The sequence below is a fragment of the Pipistrellus kuhlii genome, unplaced genomic scaffold (assembly GCF_014108245.1).
Source record: "Pipistrellus kuhlii isolate mPipKuh1 unplaced genomic scaffold, mPipKuh1.p scaffold_m20_p_6, whole genome shotgun sequence".
NCBI classification, from domain to species: Eukaryota; Metazoa; Chordata; class Mammalia; order Chiroptera; family Vespertilionidae; genus Pipistrellus; species Pipistrellus kuhlii.
Genome location: NW_023425562.1, coordinates 291789 through 306761, shown reverse-complemented (window position 1 = coordinate 306761; position 14973 = coordinate 291789). Strand labels below are relative to the sequence as shown.

At 59.1% G+C, this 14973-nt stretch overlaps 1 protein-coding gene across 6 annotated transcripts in view; it reads right to left on the bottom strand.

Moving 5' to 3' along the window:
- OSBPL1A (oxysterol binding protein like 1A) overlaps positions 1 to 14973 on the bottom strand; it is a 79089-nt gene that overhangs the window by 25400 nt on the left and 38716 nt on the right. For 3 of the 6 annotated variants that reach the window (XM_036418647.2, XM_045574218.1, XM_036418650.2), the window contains 2 exons: positions 5298 to 5457; positions 416 to 572 (listed from right to left, as the gene is read on the bottom strand). In XM_036418647.2, the coding sequence (XP_036274540.1) occupies positions 416 to 572; positions 5298 to 5457 (317 nt within the window). Of the gene's footprint in view, positions 1 to 415; positions 573 to 3315; positions 3355 to 3433; positions 3456 to 5297; positions 5458 to 14973 lie in introns of those variants that run through there. The other 3 variants (XM_045574220.1, XM_036418648.2, XM_036418651.2) reach the window with 3 other exon arrangements.

Genomic DNA, 14973 nt, shown 5'->3' with positions numbered 1-14973 from the left:
GCTCTGAGGTAGCCAAAGTGGCCGTGCTGGACCCACCCTGCCGGCTCTCCACGAAAGCCTTCGTGAAGATGTCGCTAAATGATTAACGGCAGGCGACAGGCATCCATCTGAGGAAGACCAGCCGGATCGAATGACTGGAAACCAAGCAGCACCGGGCGGCAGTCATAAAAGATGCAGGACGCCCGGAGCCGCCAGCATCGGCGGCCCCCACAGCTGCGCGGCCAGCGAAAGATTTACGTTCCCCTGAGCCGGTGCGAAGCCCCGCTCCGGGCTCTGGCCGCAGGGGTCTCCTGTGGGTGGACACACACTGACCGGCCCTGCCTCTCTGAGGCAGCCACAGCGCGGCCAGCACGGAGCGGCCGAGGCGTGTGTGTGGGCGCAGACGGAGTGACAGCCACGTCAGCACGGGCCCTACCTGTGCTTCTTGATGCCGTTGGAGAGCGCGTCGCCCCCGCCGCAGTCCTTGTCCTCCGACATCCTGTGTGCTCCCGGGGCCGGACGCCGCCCTTCCTCTTCACGGGAGTGCAAGACCACCGCCTCCAGCCGGCTCAGGGACCGCTCGGACTCGGAATCTGTGGCAGAGAGGCTCATGTCAGGGGCTGGATCTGGCTTCGGTGACAGCGCCCGTGCGCCTCCCCCGGGATCCGCGGTGAAACCCAAGCAGCCCTAGTCCTTCGCCACCACCCGGAACCACCTCCCGGGATCCCAGAGCCCGCGCCCAGCACTGCGGAGGGGGCCATGGAGCAGACACGGGCTTACAACGATGTGCAGTGACACAGGTTTGTACACACACGGGGAGAGAGTTCCACAGAGTGCCGAACCCAGCAGCTCCCCTCCGAGTTTCCGCTTTACCTTCCCCTCAAAGCATCCCAGGCATCGCTTACAAAAAAGCATCATTTTTAAAATTCATGGTAAAGAAAAATCTCAAGTAGCTGAGCTGTGAGAAGCATGAATGACATTGGTCCTACAGACACAGCAGCAGAAGTGGCTCAAAAAACTTTAAAAAATACTTCTGCTATGGTATTACTTCTTCAAAAATACATTTTTATTGATGTCAGAGAGGAAGGAAGAGGGAGGGAGAGAAGCATTCATGATGAGAATTAATCATCCATCAGCTGCCTCCTGCACGCCCCCTCCTGGGGATGGAGCCCATAACCCGGGCATGTGCCCTGACAGGGAATCCAATTGTGACCTTCTGGTTCCTGGGTCGACGTTCAACCACTGAGCTGCACAGCCAGGCTTTTTTTTTTTTTTTTTAAAGAATAGTTTATTGACTTTTAGGGAGAGAGGAAGGGAGAGAGAGAAACATCGATCAGCTGCTTCTTGCACCCTACCCACCAGGATGGAGCCAAAACCCAGGCCCGTGCCCTGATGCTCAACTCTGCCAGGGGCCCAGTAAGTGGGGTTTTACTTAAACCTCCAGAGCTGACGCCAGGAGTGTCCAGATGAACCCCAACTCCCGGGCAGGCATTTTTAGGATGAAAATGATGGATGGAAAGTGATGGATGGGCACCTGGTAATGAGCCATGTGTGGAGCCATCGTCTGCTTGGGAATCAGGACACATTACCCCGGACAGGACAGCATGGCCCTCAGGCACATGACAGGACAGCATGGCCCTCAGGCACGTGACAGGACAGGGAGAAGACCCATGGCGCCTGGTTTCTGAGCTAGGTGCCTGACGCCTTGTTTAACGCTCTGTATTTCAGCTCAAAGTCACGGTCCGCAGCGTCCAGGAAACTCCCCGGTCTCTCAAGGTCACATCGACCTTCCCTTGAGGTCACCCACACTCAGCTGTCCCGGCTCCCACACGCCCAGCTCCCAGACACATCAGGCAAACTTCCTTCTACGCATTTCCGTTCGTGTCCTCAACACTTCGCAGCCAAGATGTCCAGGAAACCATTATTTTTAGTGCTTCCCTCTCCCCACACACACCCAGCCGGCCACGGGGCCTTGTTCTCCTGCATCAGCCTGATTAGTCACCGCTGACGAGCACCACACGCCCTGAGCCTGGACTCCGGACTCGGACGCCCAGTTCCTCACAGGAAGACAGTGCTGGCCTGGGTGCTGTCTGTCACCGTAACGGCCAGATGGAGAGGGGGCTTTGTCTGTCCTGTTTCATACCAAACCGGTGCCGTGGTCCATGTTGTCAGTCCCCACGGTTTACTGGGATAAGACAAGCCATAAAGCCCACACAGGCACAGTCTGCATGCATGTACGCAGGTAACATCGCCCAAAACGGGTCAGTAACACAGAGGGAAATGCCTTTAACATAACGCTAAGACCAAAACCTCCGGCACCACTCACACTCTGAGTGTAAGCCAGCGCTCCTCTCACGCTCCTCGGAGAACGCCCGTCTGGGTAGCGTGGATGATCCCCAGGACAGCAGGGACAGGCTGGGCCGGAGCCTGGGAGGCCAAGGGCGAGTGCTGGGGGAGAGCGACAGGAAGGCGGGAGGCTCCCTGAGGCAATCAGCTCCGGAGGTGAGAGGAAGGAGCTGCAGGAGCCTCACTGAAGAGACAATGGGGGAAGGGAGGGGGAGATGGGGAAGGTGTCACCTCCACGTTGTCACATTTGATTCACGTGGAAAACTTAAGAGTCCCACAGAACGGTCCATCAGAGCTGGTCAGCACTATGAGGGCGTCACTGCTGAGACGGGGACGTCGCTGACGAGGCAGGCCTCCAGAAGGTGTGCAGCATTGGCAGGTGGACTGTTCTGAGCTGAAGGCGATGGAGAGACCCCTCGGGCTCAGGGGAAACTCTGCCCCCTTTAGCTACGCAGCACAACCCAGCTGGGGCCTTGCCCAGAGTAAGAGCTAGTAAGAGAGGGCGCTGTGGGGCTGATCTAGGGTGGGCAAACACTTGGTGATGGATGGGCACCTGGTGATGGACACCTGGTGATGGATGGACACCTGGTGATGGATGGACACCTGGTGATGGACGGACACCTGGTGATGGACACCTGGTGATGGACACCTGGTGATGGATGGACACCTGGTGATGGACACCTGGTGATGGACACCTGGTGATGGACGGACACCTGGTGATGGACTGACACCTGGTGATGAATGGGCATCTGCTCCTCCTCTGCCTCCTCCCTAAGCCCCGGTGCCTCACCGCGGCCCTGGCTCAGGGTCCCACAGGACAGGGACTGCATTTCAACAGAAACTTAACTAAAAGCAGGTACAGAGTGGACGCCACAGGAGGCAGGGCAGCCAGAGCAGCCACGGAGCAGACAGACGTTTCTCAACAAGCTTTCACCTCAGTGACCACACACCAAGGAGGCACTGCCTCCCCAGCGTGGGCCACACACTTACCCACAGGGACACGCCGCCTCCCCAGCGTGGGCCACACGCTCACCCACGGGGACACACCGCCTACTCCCACTTACCCACAGGGACACACCGCCTTCCCCAGTGTGGGCCACACACTTGCCCACGGTCCGATGGGGGAACGACCTTGCTCTCCTGGGGTCGGTGCACACCCCCCTCAGGTGCTCTCTCGCTCCTTCTCTCCTCCTTGGCTGCCACCTCTCCCTGCCCAGGGCTCCTTCCTCTTTAATAGTCAAGCCGACCCGCCTACCCCCAAAGGTCTCTGCCAACCAGCACCATCACCTCCACGCTGCAAAGTCCAACGTCCTTCCCAAGCCGGCCATGACTCACTCCCCAGCCCTGGCCCTCCACGCCTGGAGCACGGCAGGCTGGGTCACAGGGCAGCAGAGGGGGCGGCTGTGCACACCTGAGGGACACAATGCTTCCAGGTGCGAACAGAAGTGTGTATGGGGGGGGAGAGGGGGCACGGCGGACCTCACGGCGAAGGACAGGTGCCGGGAGGGGCTGTGATGACGCCTGAGCAACACAGAGTAGGAGGGAGCATGGGAGCGGCGAGGTGGCTGGATGGAGGGGAAGCTCTGAGCCGGCCGTGGTGCTGGCCAGGCAGAATGAGTGGACACCAGGACCGCTGCAGCCGAAGGAGAAAGGAGCTGGCCTGAGGGCATCCCAGTCCTTGCCCTGAGGCGGTGCACCCGTGCACGGGCGACTGCAGCCTCAGAGGCAAAGGCACCGCGACCAGTGGCACGGCCTGCAGTGCCGGGAGGTGAAGCCTGGCTCATCCGAGAGCGCTGTGAGCGGACTGGGTCCACTACGGCCCCGTGGACAGGTGAGGGAGCCATCCTCTCTCCAGGCCGTCCCCGCTCACCACGTGCCCTCCCTGCACGGAGACCCGCTTCCCCGGGAGACCGCGCTCTCTACAGGTGCCGTCACGCTCACCTGGGGACCCGGGCCGCGGCATGGCAGCTGCCGAGGGCCAGGCCTGCCCATGGCGTCCTTGTTTCCAAGTTGTCTGGTGCCGAGTCAACAGGGCTCAGTGCTGACTTTCAACCCAAAGCTCCAGGCTTTCCACTTCCCTTCAACTGTGAGCACCACACGGGCCGATGCAGCCCATCCCTCACCCCTGAGCGAGCCCGCACCCCACCCCTCCCCCCTGAGCGAGCCCGCACCCCACCCCTCCCCCGAGCGAGCCCGCAGCCCACCCTCACCCCTGAGCGAGCCCGCAGCCCACCCCTCACCCCTGAGCGAGCCCGCACCCCCCCCCTCACCCCTGAGCGAGCCCGCACCCCCCCCTCACCCCTGAGCGAGCCCGCACCCCACCCCGCACTCCTGAGCGAGCCCGCACCCCATCCCGCACTCCTGAGGGAGGCCAGTGCCCCCGCAGAAGCCACATTCTGGGGAGTGTCCGCTGCCTCCCCTGGGGCACAGGGTGCTCCAACAGGAGTCCGAGGCCCCTAAACTTAGCTTCAAGAGCAAACTAGGGCCCTGGCTGGTGGCCAGTGGTTAGAGCATCAGTCCTGGGACTGAAGGGTCAAGGGGTTGACTCCCGGTCAACGGCATGGACCGTGGCCGGGGCTCAATCCCTGGCCTGGGTCAAGGCGTGTGCAGGAAGCAACCCATCGGTGTTCTCTCTCCTTCCCCTCCTCCCTCCCTCCCTCCCATTCTCAATAAAATTAATAGAACAGATCCTCAGGGAGGATTTTAAACGCACAGACAAGGGGGAGGGAGGGAGTGACCACGTGGTGGACGCAGGAGTCCCTGGTGGTCACTGACTCCGGGACCTGGGACTCACAGGGGCCCAGGGCCTCCATCCCAGCCGGGCCCTGCCGCCGCACAGGCAGCCAGCGGTGACACCTCCTGCTCCCCCAACGCAGCTCCGGCCGACAACGCAGGCGACACACAGGTAGTGACCCGTCCGCCTGTCCCACCGGAGACTCGGGCGACGGCCTCCCTCGCGGGCTCCCACCCACCTGACAGCGCATCGTAGAACTCCTCCTCGCTGAGCACGCTGGGCGGGGAGCCGGCCACCAGCGACTGCTCTAGCTCATGGTGCTCCGTGGCCAGCGCCTCCAGGGCCTCGGACAGGATCTTGGTTTTCTCCTGCTCCTGCGCCAACCTGCAGTTCCTCACCTGGAAGGAAAGGACACAGCTCACTGGGAGCTCGGCTGCCTCTGCTCCAGCTAAGGGCACGTCGGAGACAGAGAGGCGCGCCTGGGCACACGGTGCATGAGAACACTGCTGGGCGAATCCCGTTCCTCCCGCCTTCTCCCGGCAGCTCCGGCAAAGGAAGGCGGATCAGAGCCGCCTGGCCACCAGCTCCAAGGACCAGGGTCCTCGTGCTAAAGCCTCAGCCGGACAGGAAGCACGCAGCTCCTGAGAAATCCTTCTCCGCATCACCGTGACGTTAAGAAGCCGTGTGTGTGTGTGTGTGTGTGTGTGTGTGTGTGTGTGTTGGGCGGCGTGGGGGGTCAGGTAAAACCATCAGTAAGTATTTGAACAAAATAAAGAACGGAAACATCCCAAGCGAAGACGGAGCCACTCCGAACCCTCAGTGCATGCCCGCGAAGGAAGGAAGGGGCAGGCAAGGAGCATTTAAGGTTCACTTTAAAATCCCAGGTTCTGGCTCTGATTTCCTCACCCTGAATGTAGGACCCTAAGAAACAGTCAAGTACAAGAAGGCAGCATCCCTCCAGTCCCACCCCTGCAGGCAGTGCCCCCTCTGCCCCCTCCCCCGGTTCCAGGGCAGGACCCTCCCTTGAACTCGACCTCCTGAGGGAGCAGCCGGCCGAGCAGCAGTGGCTGGGCTGGGCCCACAGCGCCCATTTCCATGCTTCCGTCTCAGATCGCTGCAAATCCAGCTAAGCTGCAATCCCACCAACCTCCAGCTGCCCGAGCCACCTGGCCCTCGGGCGGGACCACCAGTAGGGTCTCTCATCACCCTCTGGGGCTGCGAGAAGCTCCTGTGGCCGAGCCCCGCCCCCGGGAGCCGAGAGGGCTCCCCTGGTGTCTGACAGTCTAACCAGCCTTCTCCCACTCAGGACCTGCAAACTTTCTTTTTAGCAAGTTTTCTTTTAAACGTGTTTTTATTGATTTCAGAGACGGGAGAGAGAGAAACGTCAATGATGAGAGGGAGCCAGGGGTCGGCTGCCTCCTGCACGCCCCCCACTGGGGATCCAGTCCACAACCCGGGCACGTGCCCTGACCAGGAATCGAACTTAGGACCTGCTGGTTCAGAGGTCGGCACTGACCAATGAACCATGCTAGCCAGGCAAGGTTAAACCTTTATTATCCGGGGAATCCTCCAGTCCTCAGGCATCTTTATGTGTATTGCTTTATTATTATTATAAATTAGATTGTTATCAGGAAAAACACCAATAAATTAAAGAGAGAAGACAGGCAACACTTGGGAAAAAAGAATCCTTATGCAATCACAATTTTTAAGAAACCGCAAAAGCCAGGCTTGACTAGTGTGGTCCAGTGGGGGGCATCGTCCCCAGCGTGGAAAGGGTTGCTGGTTCAATTCCCATTCAGGGCACGGCCCAGGTTGCAGCCTCGGCCCCCAGTGGGGGGCGTGTGGGAGGCAGCCCATCCATATTCTGCTCTCATATCGATGCTTCTCTCTCTCCCTCTCCCTCCTTCTCAAAAAATCAATTTCTTAAAATCTTAAAAAGTTAAATTGCAAAAGACTTGCAGATATCCTTATCATCTAACTTTTATCTCGAGGCATAAACACCTTTTCTACGGCCGGAGTCCACGTAACAAACTGTTCCTCCTCCATGTCCTGGTTACGTAATGCAAACACCTATTTTAGAAAACTGCCAAATTGAGCACAATGTCCAACCGGCCCTTTCTGTGCAGGAAGCTGCCAGCTGTTCTATTTGCAGCCAGCACCGCCCCCGCGGGAGGAGCCAGCGCCCGCCACTCGCCCCTCCGGCTTCACCGCTTCAGCTTCTCAGACATCAGAATGCAAACGTGCTGCTGACATGTGCCTCTCAGTGCGAGAACCAAGCAGCTATCCCTCCCGTCAGCGCACACAGCCTCTCTGTGCCCCACGGCCTCCAGCCGACGAGAGAAGCGGCCAAGTAACTGACCGAGGCCCCAAATGATCACATCGCCTCAACAAAACCTTTTCCAAAACCCCATGCAGCCCTCGTCCACCCAAAAACCTGCACCCTCCCCCTCTGCCTCCTGGACCCCTGTCCTCGGGGGAGGGGGAGAGGGCGGGGAGAAGAGGCGGGGTCCTCGCACTGGCTCTTCTTGCCAGGTTTCAGAGTGAGGCTGGGGGGGCGGGGTGCACAGCCCGAGGTGTGATGATGGTGATACCGTTCGGTTCACGCTCTCAGCTCCTGGCTGACATGTTGAAAAGAAACCTGCGGGGAGGTCAGGAATAGAATGAAAAAGATCCCGCCCAGACAGCCTGGCTCAGCGGTTGAGCATCGACCTATGAACCAGGAGGTCATGGTTCAATTCCTGGTCAGGGCACAGGCCCGGGTTGTGGGCTGGATCCCCAGTGGGGGGCAAGCAGGAGGCAGCAGATCCATGGTTGTCTCTCATCACTGATGTTTCTATCTCTCCCTCTCGTCCTCTCTGAAGTCAATAAAAAATAATAATTGGAGGGGAGAGATCCCGTACGAGGGCCCTGCAGCCCCCGGAGAGCCGGCCAAGCAGCAGGTGGAGGCCCAGCCCGGTGTGCTGCAGGCCCGTCCCGGCGGCTGGCTGGCTGGGAGCGAGCGGGCCGAGGCTGACGGGCTTTGGCCGAGCAGCACAGAGCTGTCACTCACGAGCTAACTCGGTGACGACGTGGGAGGGCCGGCAGCCAGGACACGCTCATGAACGAGTGTGAGATGCCATTGGCTTCCAGAGACCCAGGCGCCGAGTTCCTTCTGACAGAGAAAGGAGAACGCGCCAGCGCCGAGGCAGAGAGGGCAGAGAGCGGGCGAGTGTGGCCTGGGAAGGTTCAGGAGGGACGGGAGGAGAGAGGGATGGGCAGGTCAGATGCCAGGACGCACGACGTGGGACCTGAACTGAGGGACTCGGTTCGGTGAGGGGTCCGCGGGGCGGGGCCGTGGCGGCAGCAGCTCCGGGGCGTGCGGAGCAGACGTCCAAGGCAAAGAGCCGGCTGCCGCGGGTCAGAAAGTAAGAGCAGGAAGCTGGAGGGTGGGAGGCCATCCTAGGAGCCTGGCTGGCAGGGAAGGAGGAAACCGAGACAGCGGCTGGAGGGGCGGAGGGGGTAGAGGCTTTACTGCGGCAACCACGCATGTTTCCACTGTGGGGAGACGCCACGGGCAGGGGTGACCGATGAGCGAGGAGGGAGCTGCCGCAATGGGGGCTGGAGGTCTCCCTCTACCCCCCCCCCCTCGGCCTTTGCTGGTCCTTAGCTGAGGGGAGAGGGAGCATGTGTGAGCACAGACTCAGCAGGAAGGTGGGCGGGGAAGGCTGTTTTAAGTCAGTCTGACAAAATAAGCTTCAAGTATTCTGGGTTTATATCAATTCTTCCAAGCGGCACTATCACCCTCTAAGCCCTGCCCCCTTAATTTTCCGGCTATTTCTCCGGTGCCCGTGTCCTGGGCTCCGTCCTGGATTCAGGCGTATCCGGTTACCCCGGATTCTTACCTGCCTTCATTGCTCCGTCCTCCGCGGTGCGCGTGAGAAACAGGGCGAAAGGAAACAGACAACGAGGTCATCGACCAAGCCCCCGCGCGAGGCTGCGATGTAACACGGCCCGGCCTCCTCCGGTTACACGGACCGAGGCCGCCCGAGGTTAGAACGAGGCCACTCCGAGGCCCGCAGCCCCGCACACGCCTGGCCGCCTGGCACGGGCGCTGCTCCTGGCCCGCTAACTGGCACTGCCCACTCCTCCACCCGGCCCGCCACGGGAAGGGCAACCCGCTGGGAGCTCCCGGTCCCCTCTGCCCGAGGCCCTGCCCCGGAGACCAGGCCCTGTCAGTGCCAACTCGCTGACTGGCTCTGAGTAACAGGCCCCCAGGGAGCTTGTTAAGCTGCTCGTGACCCAGTGGTGACTCCAAGGTTATCTTCAGACCACAGACCCGGTAAGAATCCAGGGGTAACCAGGTACGCCTGAATCCAGGACGGATCCCAACACACAGGCCCAGAGAGACAGCTGGGAAATAAAAGGCGGCTGGAAGGCGGGGGCAGTGGTACTGGGAAGAATCAATATAAGCCCAGACTATCAGATGCTTATCAGACGGACCTAAAATCCACTAGAGACTAGCACTAGAGAAAACAATATAACAAATAAGTTTAGGTTTTATGTTGCTTTAAAAAAAAAAAAAAAAAGCAGAAAAGAGAAATGTCTTTTGAAAGGAAAGCACTGTTCACATCCACGTAAGCTACTGACCACCAGCTCCAAGCACACCCCCCCCTCGGCCGTGTCCAGGGAACGGCCTGCCAGTTACGGATCGTGAACCAGAGATCACGAAAACTGCCGATTAGAACACACACACGAGGAATACTGACAGTAAGTTACATGTCCAAATCTACACGCCTGTTATACTCCAGAAATGGCCCTTTATGGGTGTATATTCCTAAAAGCACTATGTACCTCCACGTATCATTTCTAATGTGTAAGAGCCTAGATTGTAATGTAATGTACTGAAAGTGTCAAAAGATAAATTACAGACCAGGATGTTGAACTGCCATGTGAGGTAGTAAATCACCGTTGGCTACATCAAAATGGTAAAATTCTAAACCTACCAATTTAACGAAGATTCTGAAATTCTTACATGTTTTTTATCCTGTCTCTTTAACTCCCCACCAAACGGTCACTCGTGACTGTCCTTCCCACTGCGAGGACGGTGCCGGGACCTGCTCGGAGGGAAGTACGGAATAACATTTTCAGATGAATAAACATCAAGGTGCAGAGGAGCAGGGCAGGGAGAGGGCCCAGAAGCAATGCAAAGTAACTTTTAAAAATAAGACCCTGCAACCAGCTCTAACAAGCACTTCAAGGTTTACCAAGAAGGGTAACAATTTCATAGTGCAGGATCCTGAGCAAAAATGCCTCCAACTTCTGTAAGAGTTTATTTGGCAAGGAAAGGCCTTACCCTCACGAGGACCTGCACAGGAAGCTGGTTCTGTGCATGGGCTATCTCCACGTCTACGGCTAACACAGGGCCTGCGCTGAGTGTAAACGGCGCCTTTACATACTGGCAGACCTTCGAGCAGCCCCAGGAGGAATATATGTGTCCGTACAAACTGAGTATCAACAAGTTTGCCACTTGCCAAAGGTGAGGGGAGGAATGAGAACTCAATCTGTCGGTTTAGGAACCGATATTTGCATGATCAGATTTTTGCCACCAATCTGCAAAACTTTGCATCGAATCCGAAAGGGGGCTGGCGAGGCACTGAAAGGGAGGCTGGCGAGCCTCCTCTCACATAATCACATGCACAGACTTCAAGGCGTGTGAACCTGGAGGTGAAGGTCCTATGGGGGGATAGGGGGTGGGGTGTGACCGCTGCCTCCTGCACGCCCCACCGGGACGGCCGCTGTGCAGAGGAGGAGCACAGTGCTTTCAGAAGCAGAGACGTTTGATCACCTCACCCGCTCACCACGCCTGTTCCCAGGGGCCCCCAGGGCTCTGTCGCTGATATTTCTGTGGAGAAAGATAAAACCCAAGGGAATCCTCCCAACTCCAGCGTTTTAAAGAAACAGAGGTTATTTACATCACAGTACACACCTCCATGTTACAATACACGTGCTGTTCAGTGAATCTTCACGAATGTGTGACCCCTGCAGCTAGCACCCTGCACGCATCAGCACTCTCCAGTCCCCTCTGCCTGAGTCTGCCCTGTCGTCTCCCACACACCGGGGCTCTGTGGTTCCGCCTACCACACACGTGGGCTCTGTGGTTCCACCTATACACACACAGGTGGGCTCTGTGGTACCGCCTACCACACACAGGTGGGCTCTGTGGTACCGCCTACCACACACAGGTGGGCTCTGTGGTACCGCCTTCCACACACAGGTGGGCTCTGTGGTACCGCATACCACACACGTGGGTTCTGTGGTTCCGCCTATACACACACAGGTGGGCTCTCTGGTACCGCATACCACACACGTGGGCTCTGTGGTACCGCCTTCCACACACGTGGGCTCTGTGGTACCGCCTACCACACACGTGGGCTCTGTGGTTCCGCCTATACACACACAGGTGGGCTGTGGTACCGCCTTCCACACACGTGGGCTCTGTGGTTCCGCCTATACACACACGTGGGCTCTGTGGTACCACCTATACACACACGTGGGCTCTGTGGTACCACCTTCCACACACGTGGGCTCTGTGGTTCCGCCTATACACACACGTGGGCTCTGTGGTACCGCCTACACACACATGGGCTCTGTAGTACCGCCTTCCACACACCTGGGCTCAGTGGTACCGCCTTCCACACACGTGGGCTCTGAGCCTGCCAGCACGTTGCCGAAGATAACAAGGTGAGGTTCAAGCAAACACAGGAGATGATGCCACGAGGAGCCGAGGCAAACAGAGGGATACGGCTGCTGTGGGTGCAGGTGTGACGGGACCGCTCACAGCACACGTGCTGCGTACGCAGGACCGACGCCCTCCACGTCACAGTCAGCACAGAGCCGGCCAGAGCCGGCTGCGGTAAGCATCAGCATCACGAGCCGTGCCATGCTTTCCCAGACGGCAGGTCCATGAGTCTGTCCACGCCAGCGTCACCTCATCCCGTGAGTGGAGCCCAGGGCGAGACACAGGCCACTGTGAGAAGGGCAGCAGCACCCAGACACCAGGATCTCTCGGCGACACGGTAACCCCACGGGACCACCTCGAGCTCAAGGCCCAGTACCGGCCGGCCTCCTTCCTCCGCTCAGACTCGTACGCACGTCTCTGCTCTCACCGCGCTGCGAGCGGCCGTGCACAACAGACTCCAAGCCCCTTCCTGCCCTCCCCCGCTCCGGAAGAGCCTCCTGCACACGCTGAGCACGCAGCCCGAAGGACCATCTTCGCTTTCACGGGTTCTGATGTTTATTCTGTTTTGATCAGAGTTTTCAGTCTTGAGCCGGGGGTGGGGAACAACAAGCTGAAATCACTAACTCTATGGGAGGACAACACAGACACCGGAAAGCCATTCGCCCGGCCTCACCAGACACGCAGGAGCCCTCCCTGGGGCTGAGACCGCCCGTGGGCATGAGCCACTCCACGCTGGAAGCACCGCTGAGCTGAGCCGCCTCCCGGAAGCTCTGAGAGTGGGAAACGTACGCCGAGTCCTCAAAGCCCAACAAGATCCCCACGTGCCTCAGCAGTTCCACAGACAGTACCGCTCTGAGAACTGAGAGCAGACACGCAGAGAGTCGCACACGCGTGTTCCTAGCAGCACTATTCACAACAGCCGACAGATGATGGGTACACAGCACGGGGTGCAGACATGCTATGAACTGTGTTATTCAGCCTTAACGGAACAGCGATTCTGACACATGCTACAACACGGATGAAGCCTGAAGGCATCATACTTAATGAAATAGAAGAGTCACACAGAAAATGTACCATGTGACACACTCGCAGGAAATTCCCAAAGTAGAATTACCTTCCCTGAAGCCATGCAGGGGCCATGGTAGCCCCCCCCCACCCCCGCCACGTCACAGGAACACTGCCCGCCAGCGGCTGCCAACGGGAAAGGTGGTACAAACACAGAACCAGGTGCAGGCCCCACGCAGGACCACGTGACAGCCACGCAGACGCTGTGGGCGGACGAGCTGCACACCCTGGCATGGATTCACTTAAGGCCAACAGAGTGAGAAATAGAACTGTGCCCTTTCCATTGTCCACAAGGAAAAAATTCCAGTCCTTTAGAGAAAACAGCCCCCCTTTGCCCCTGCTCTCACACCTCTTGGTGGTACAAGGGGAAATGCAGGTGTCTGGGAGCAAAACCACCAGTAAGGTCATCAAATGCAGCGTTTTCACTGGCCCTTCCTGGAACTCGGGTTATGATCCGAATTCACACCTGAGTGAGGGCCACTTTCCAGAAAACAAAGGCAGCCCGGCTCAGACTGCGGCCTTCTGGGAATCTAGTGCCAGTTTAGGACTAAACTGAAAAGGGGTAGAGAAATGGTCCGATCCCGTGTCACCCAGAAACGTGGCCTCTGCCAACAGGGGCCCAGCAGACGCACGCACAGCGCTGCGGGCCTGGCTGGGGCCGGGGCCTGAAGGCGGGCTCCCGGCCGTGCTCCTGTCCGCAGGCAGCATCCTGTGTCAGACGGAGGCGCGCTCTCGGCCCGCGCTCTGACCAAGATGGCCGCTCTGTCCCAGGTTCGTCCCCCGTCCAGGCCGTGTGACGGACGCGGGGGTGCTCTCCAGCTCTGAAGGTGCCCGACGCTGCATGCACTCCCAGCCTCCCCCCTCGGTGACGAAGGGGAGGTCACACGTGTCCGTGCAGGCGCCTGGGTGAGGCGGTGCCTGTCCCTTTGCTGTGGACCGACTGGTGTCCACCTGAGCCGTGAATGCAGACGACCAGGCCAGGCGTTCCCCTCGGGGGCCGAACCTATGCTTCGGGCCTATAAGCATGAGTCCACGCACAGGGCAGAGCACAGGGGAGCGCTCGGGTTAAATCTTCCGTCACAGGAGAACCTGAGCTTAATTTCTACTCAAGTTAAAACCCAGAGCAGCACAGAGCCTCCCCCAGAAACGTCACTAAAAGGGAAGGCTGGGGCCTCACGAAAGCACAGAGGCAGAGCCCGGCAGCAGCCAATCATGGGCAAAGGGCCGGGCATCTGCCACCCACCGCCCGCGCCCTCTGGGAGGGTGCCTCCAGGGTGCCTCCCGGGCCTGGCTCAGCCCGAGCAGTGCGGCTCTGACCCCATGCCCCACGCCACAGATGTTTCCTCCGCTTCGCTCTGCCAGAATTGAGCACAAAATCCTCTCACAGTATTTTTCTCAAAATAAAGCCCGGGAAACGCGCTTGTAGGAAGGACAGTGTGTCCCAGTCTCCTGGGAGCCAGGGCAGCTCGGGCAGGAGGGAGGGCTGTGTCTCCAGCCCTGTGTCCCATGGGACCGTGAGGCCTGGGGCCTCGTGGCCGGTGACACCGAGCAAGAAAGAGGTCCCTGGCCTGGAGCCCAATCCTCAGGGCTCCCGACGGTGCAGGTCGGCACCCGGCCACTCATGCCCCACATTCTCCCAGACGGCGCCATCCGCCGGGCGGGCTGTACGAGGAGCAGCGAAGATCCCGCCCGGGTGAACAGGAGCCCCTCTGAGCATCGGAAGAGAATCGGACGCAGCTCACCCGTCTCCTCGAGGGTGCTGGAGCCATGGTTCCGAGAAAGAAAGAGCCAGTGGAATGCATGGGTCGGACCATGGAAACCCTCCAAGGATTGGGAGGGGCGGAACCTGTGAGGCAGGACAAAGGGGGAGAAGGGAAGAGAGGATCCGTCTTCTGCACCAGCCAAGGACCAGGGAGAGGAAAGAAGCCTGAGGGTGAGAGGGAAGCAGGAGGGTGTGCAGCAGGTGGGAGAAGGAAAAGACGATGAAAATACCAGGCAATGGCCAGCCAGCTTGGCTCAGGGCTTGAGCATCCCCTAGGAGCCAGGTGGTCAGGGTTCCATTCCCATCAGGGCACAGGTACCCGGTGTGGGGCGTGCAGGAGGCAGCCGATCCATGATTCTCTCATCATGG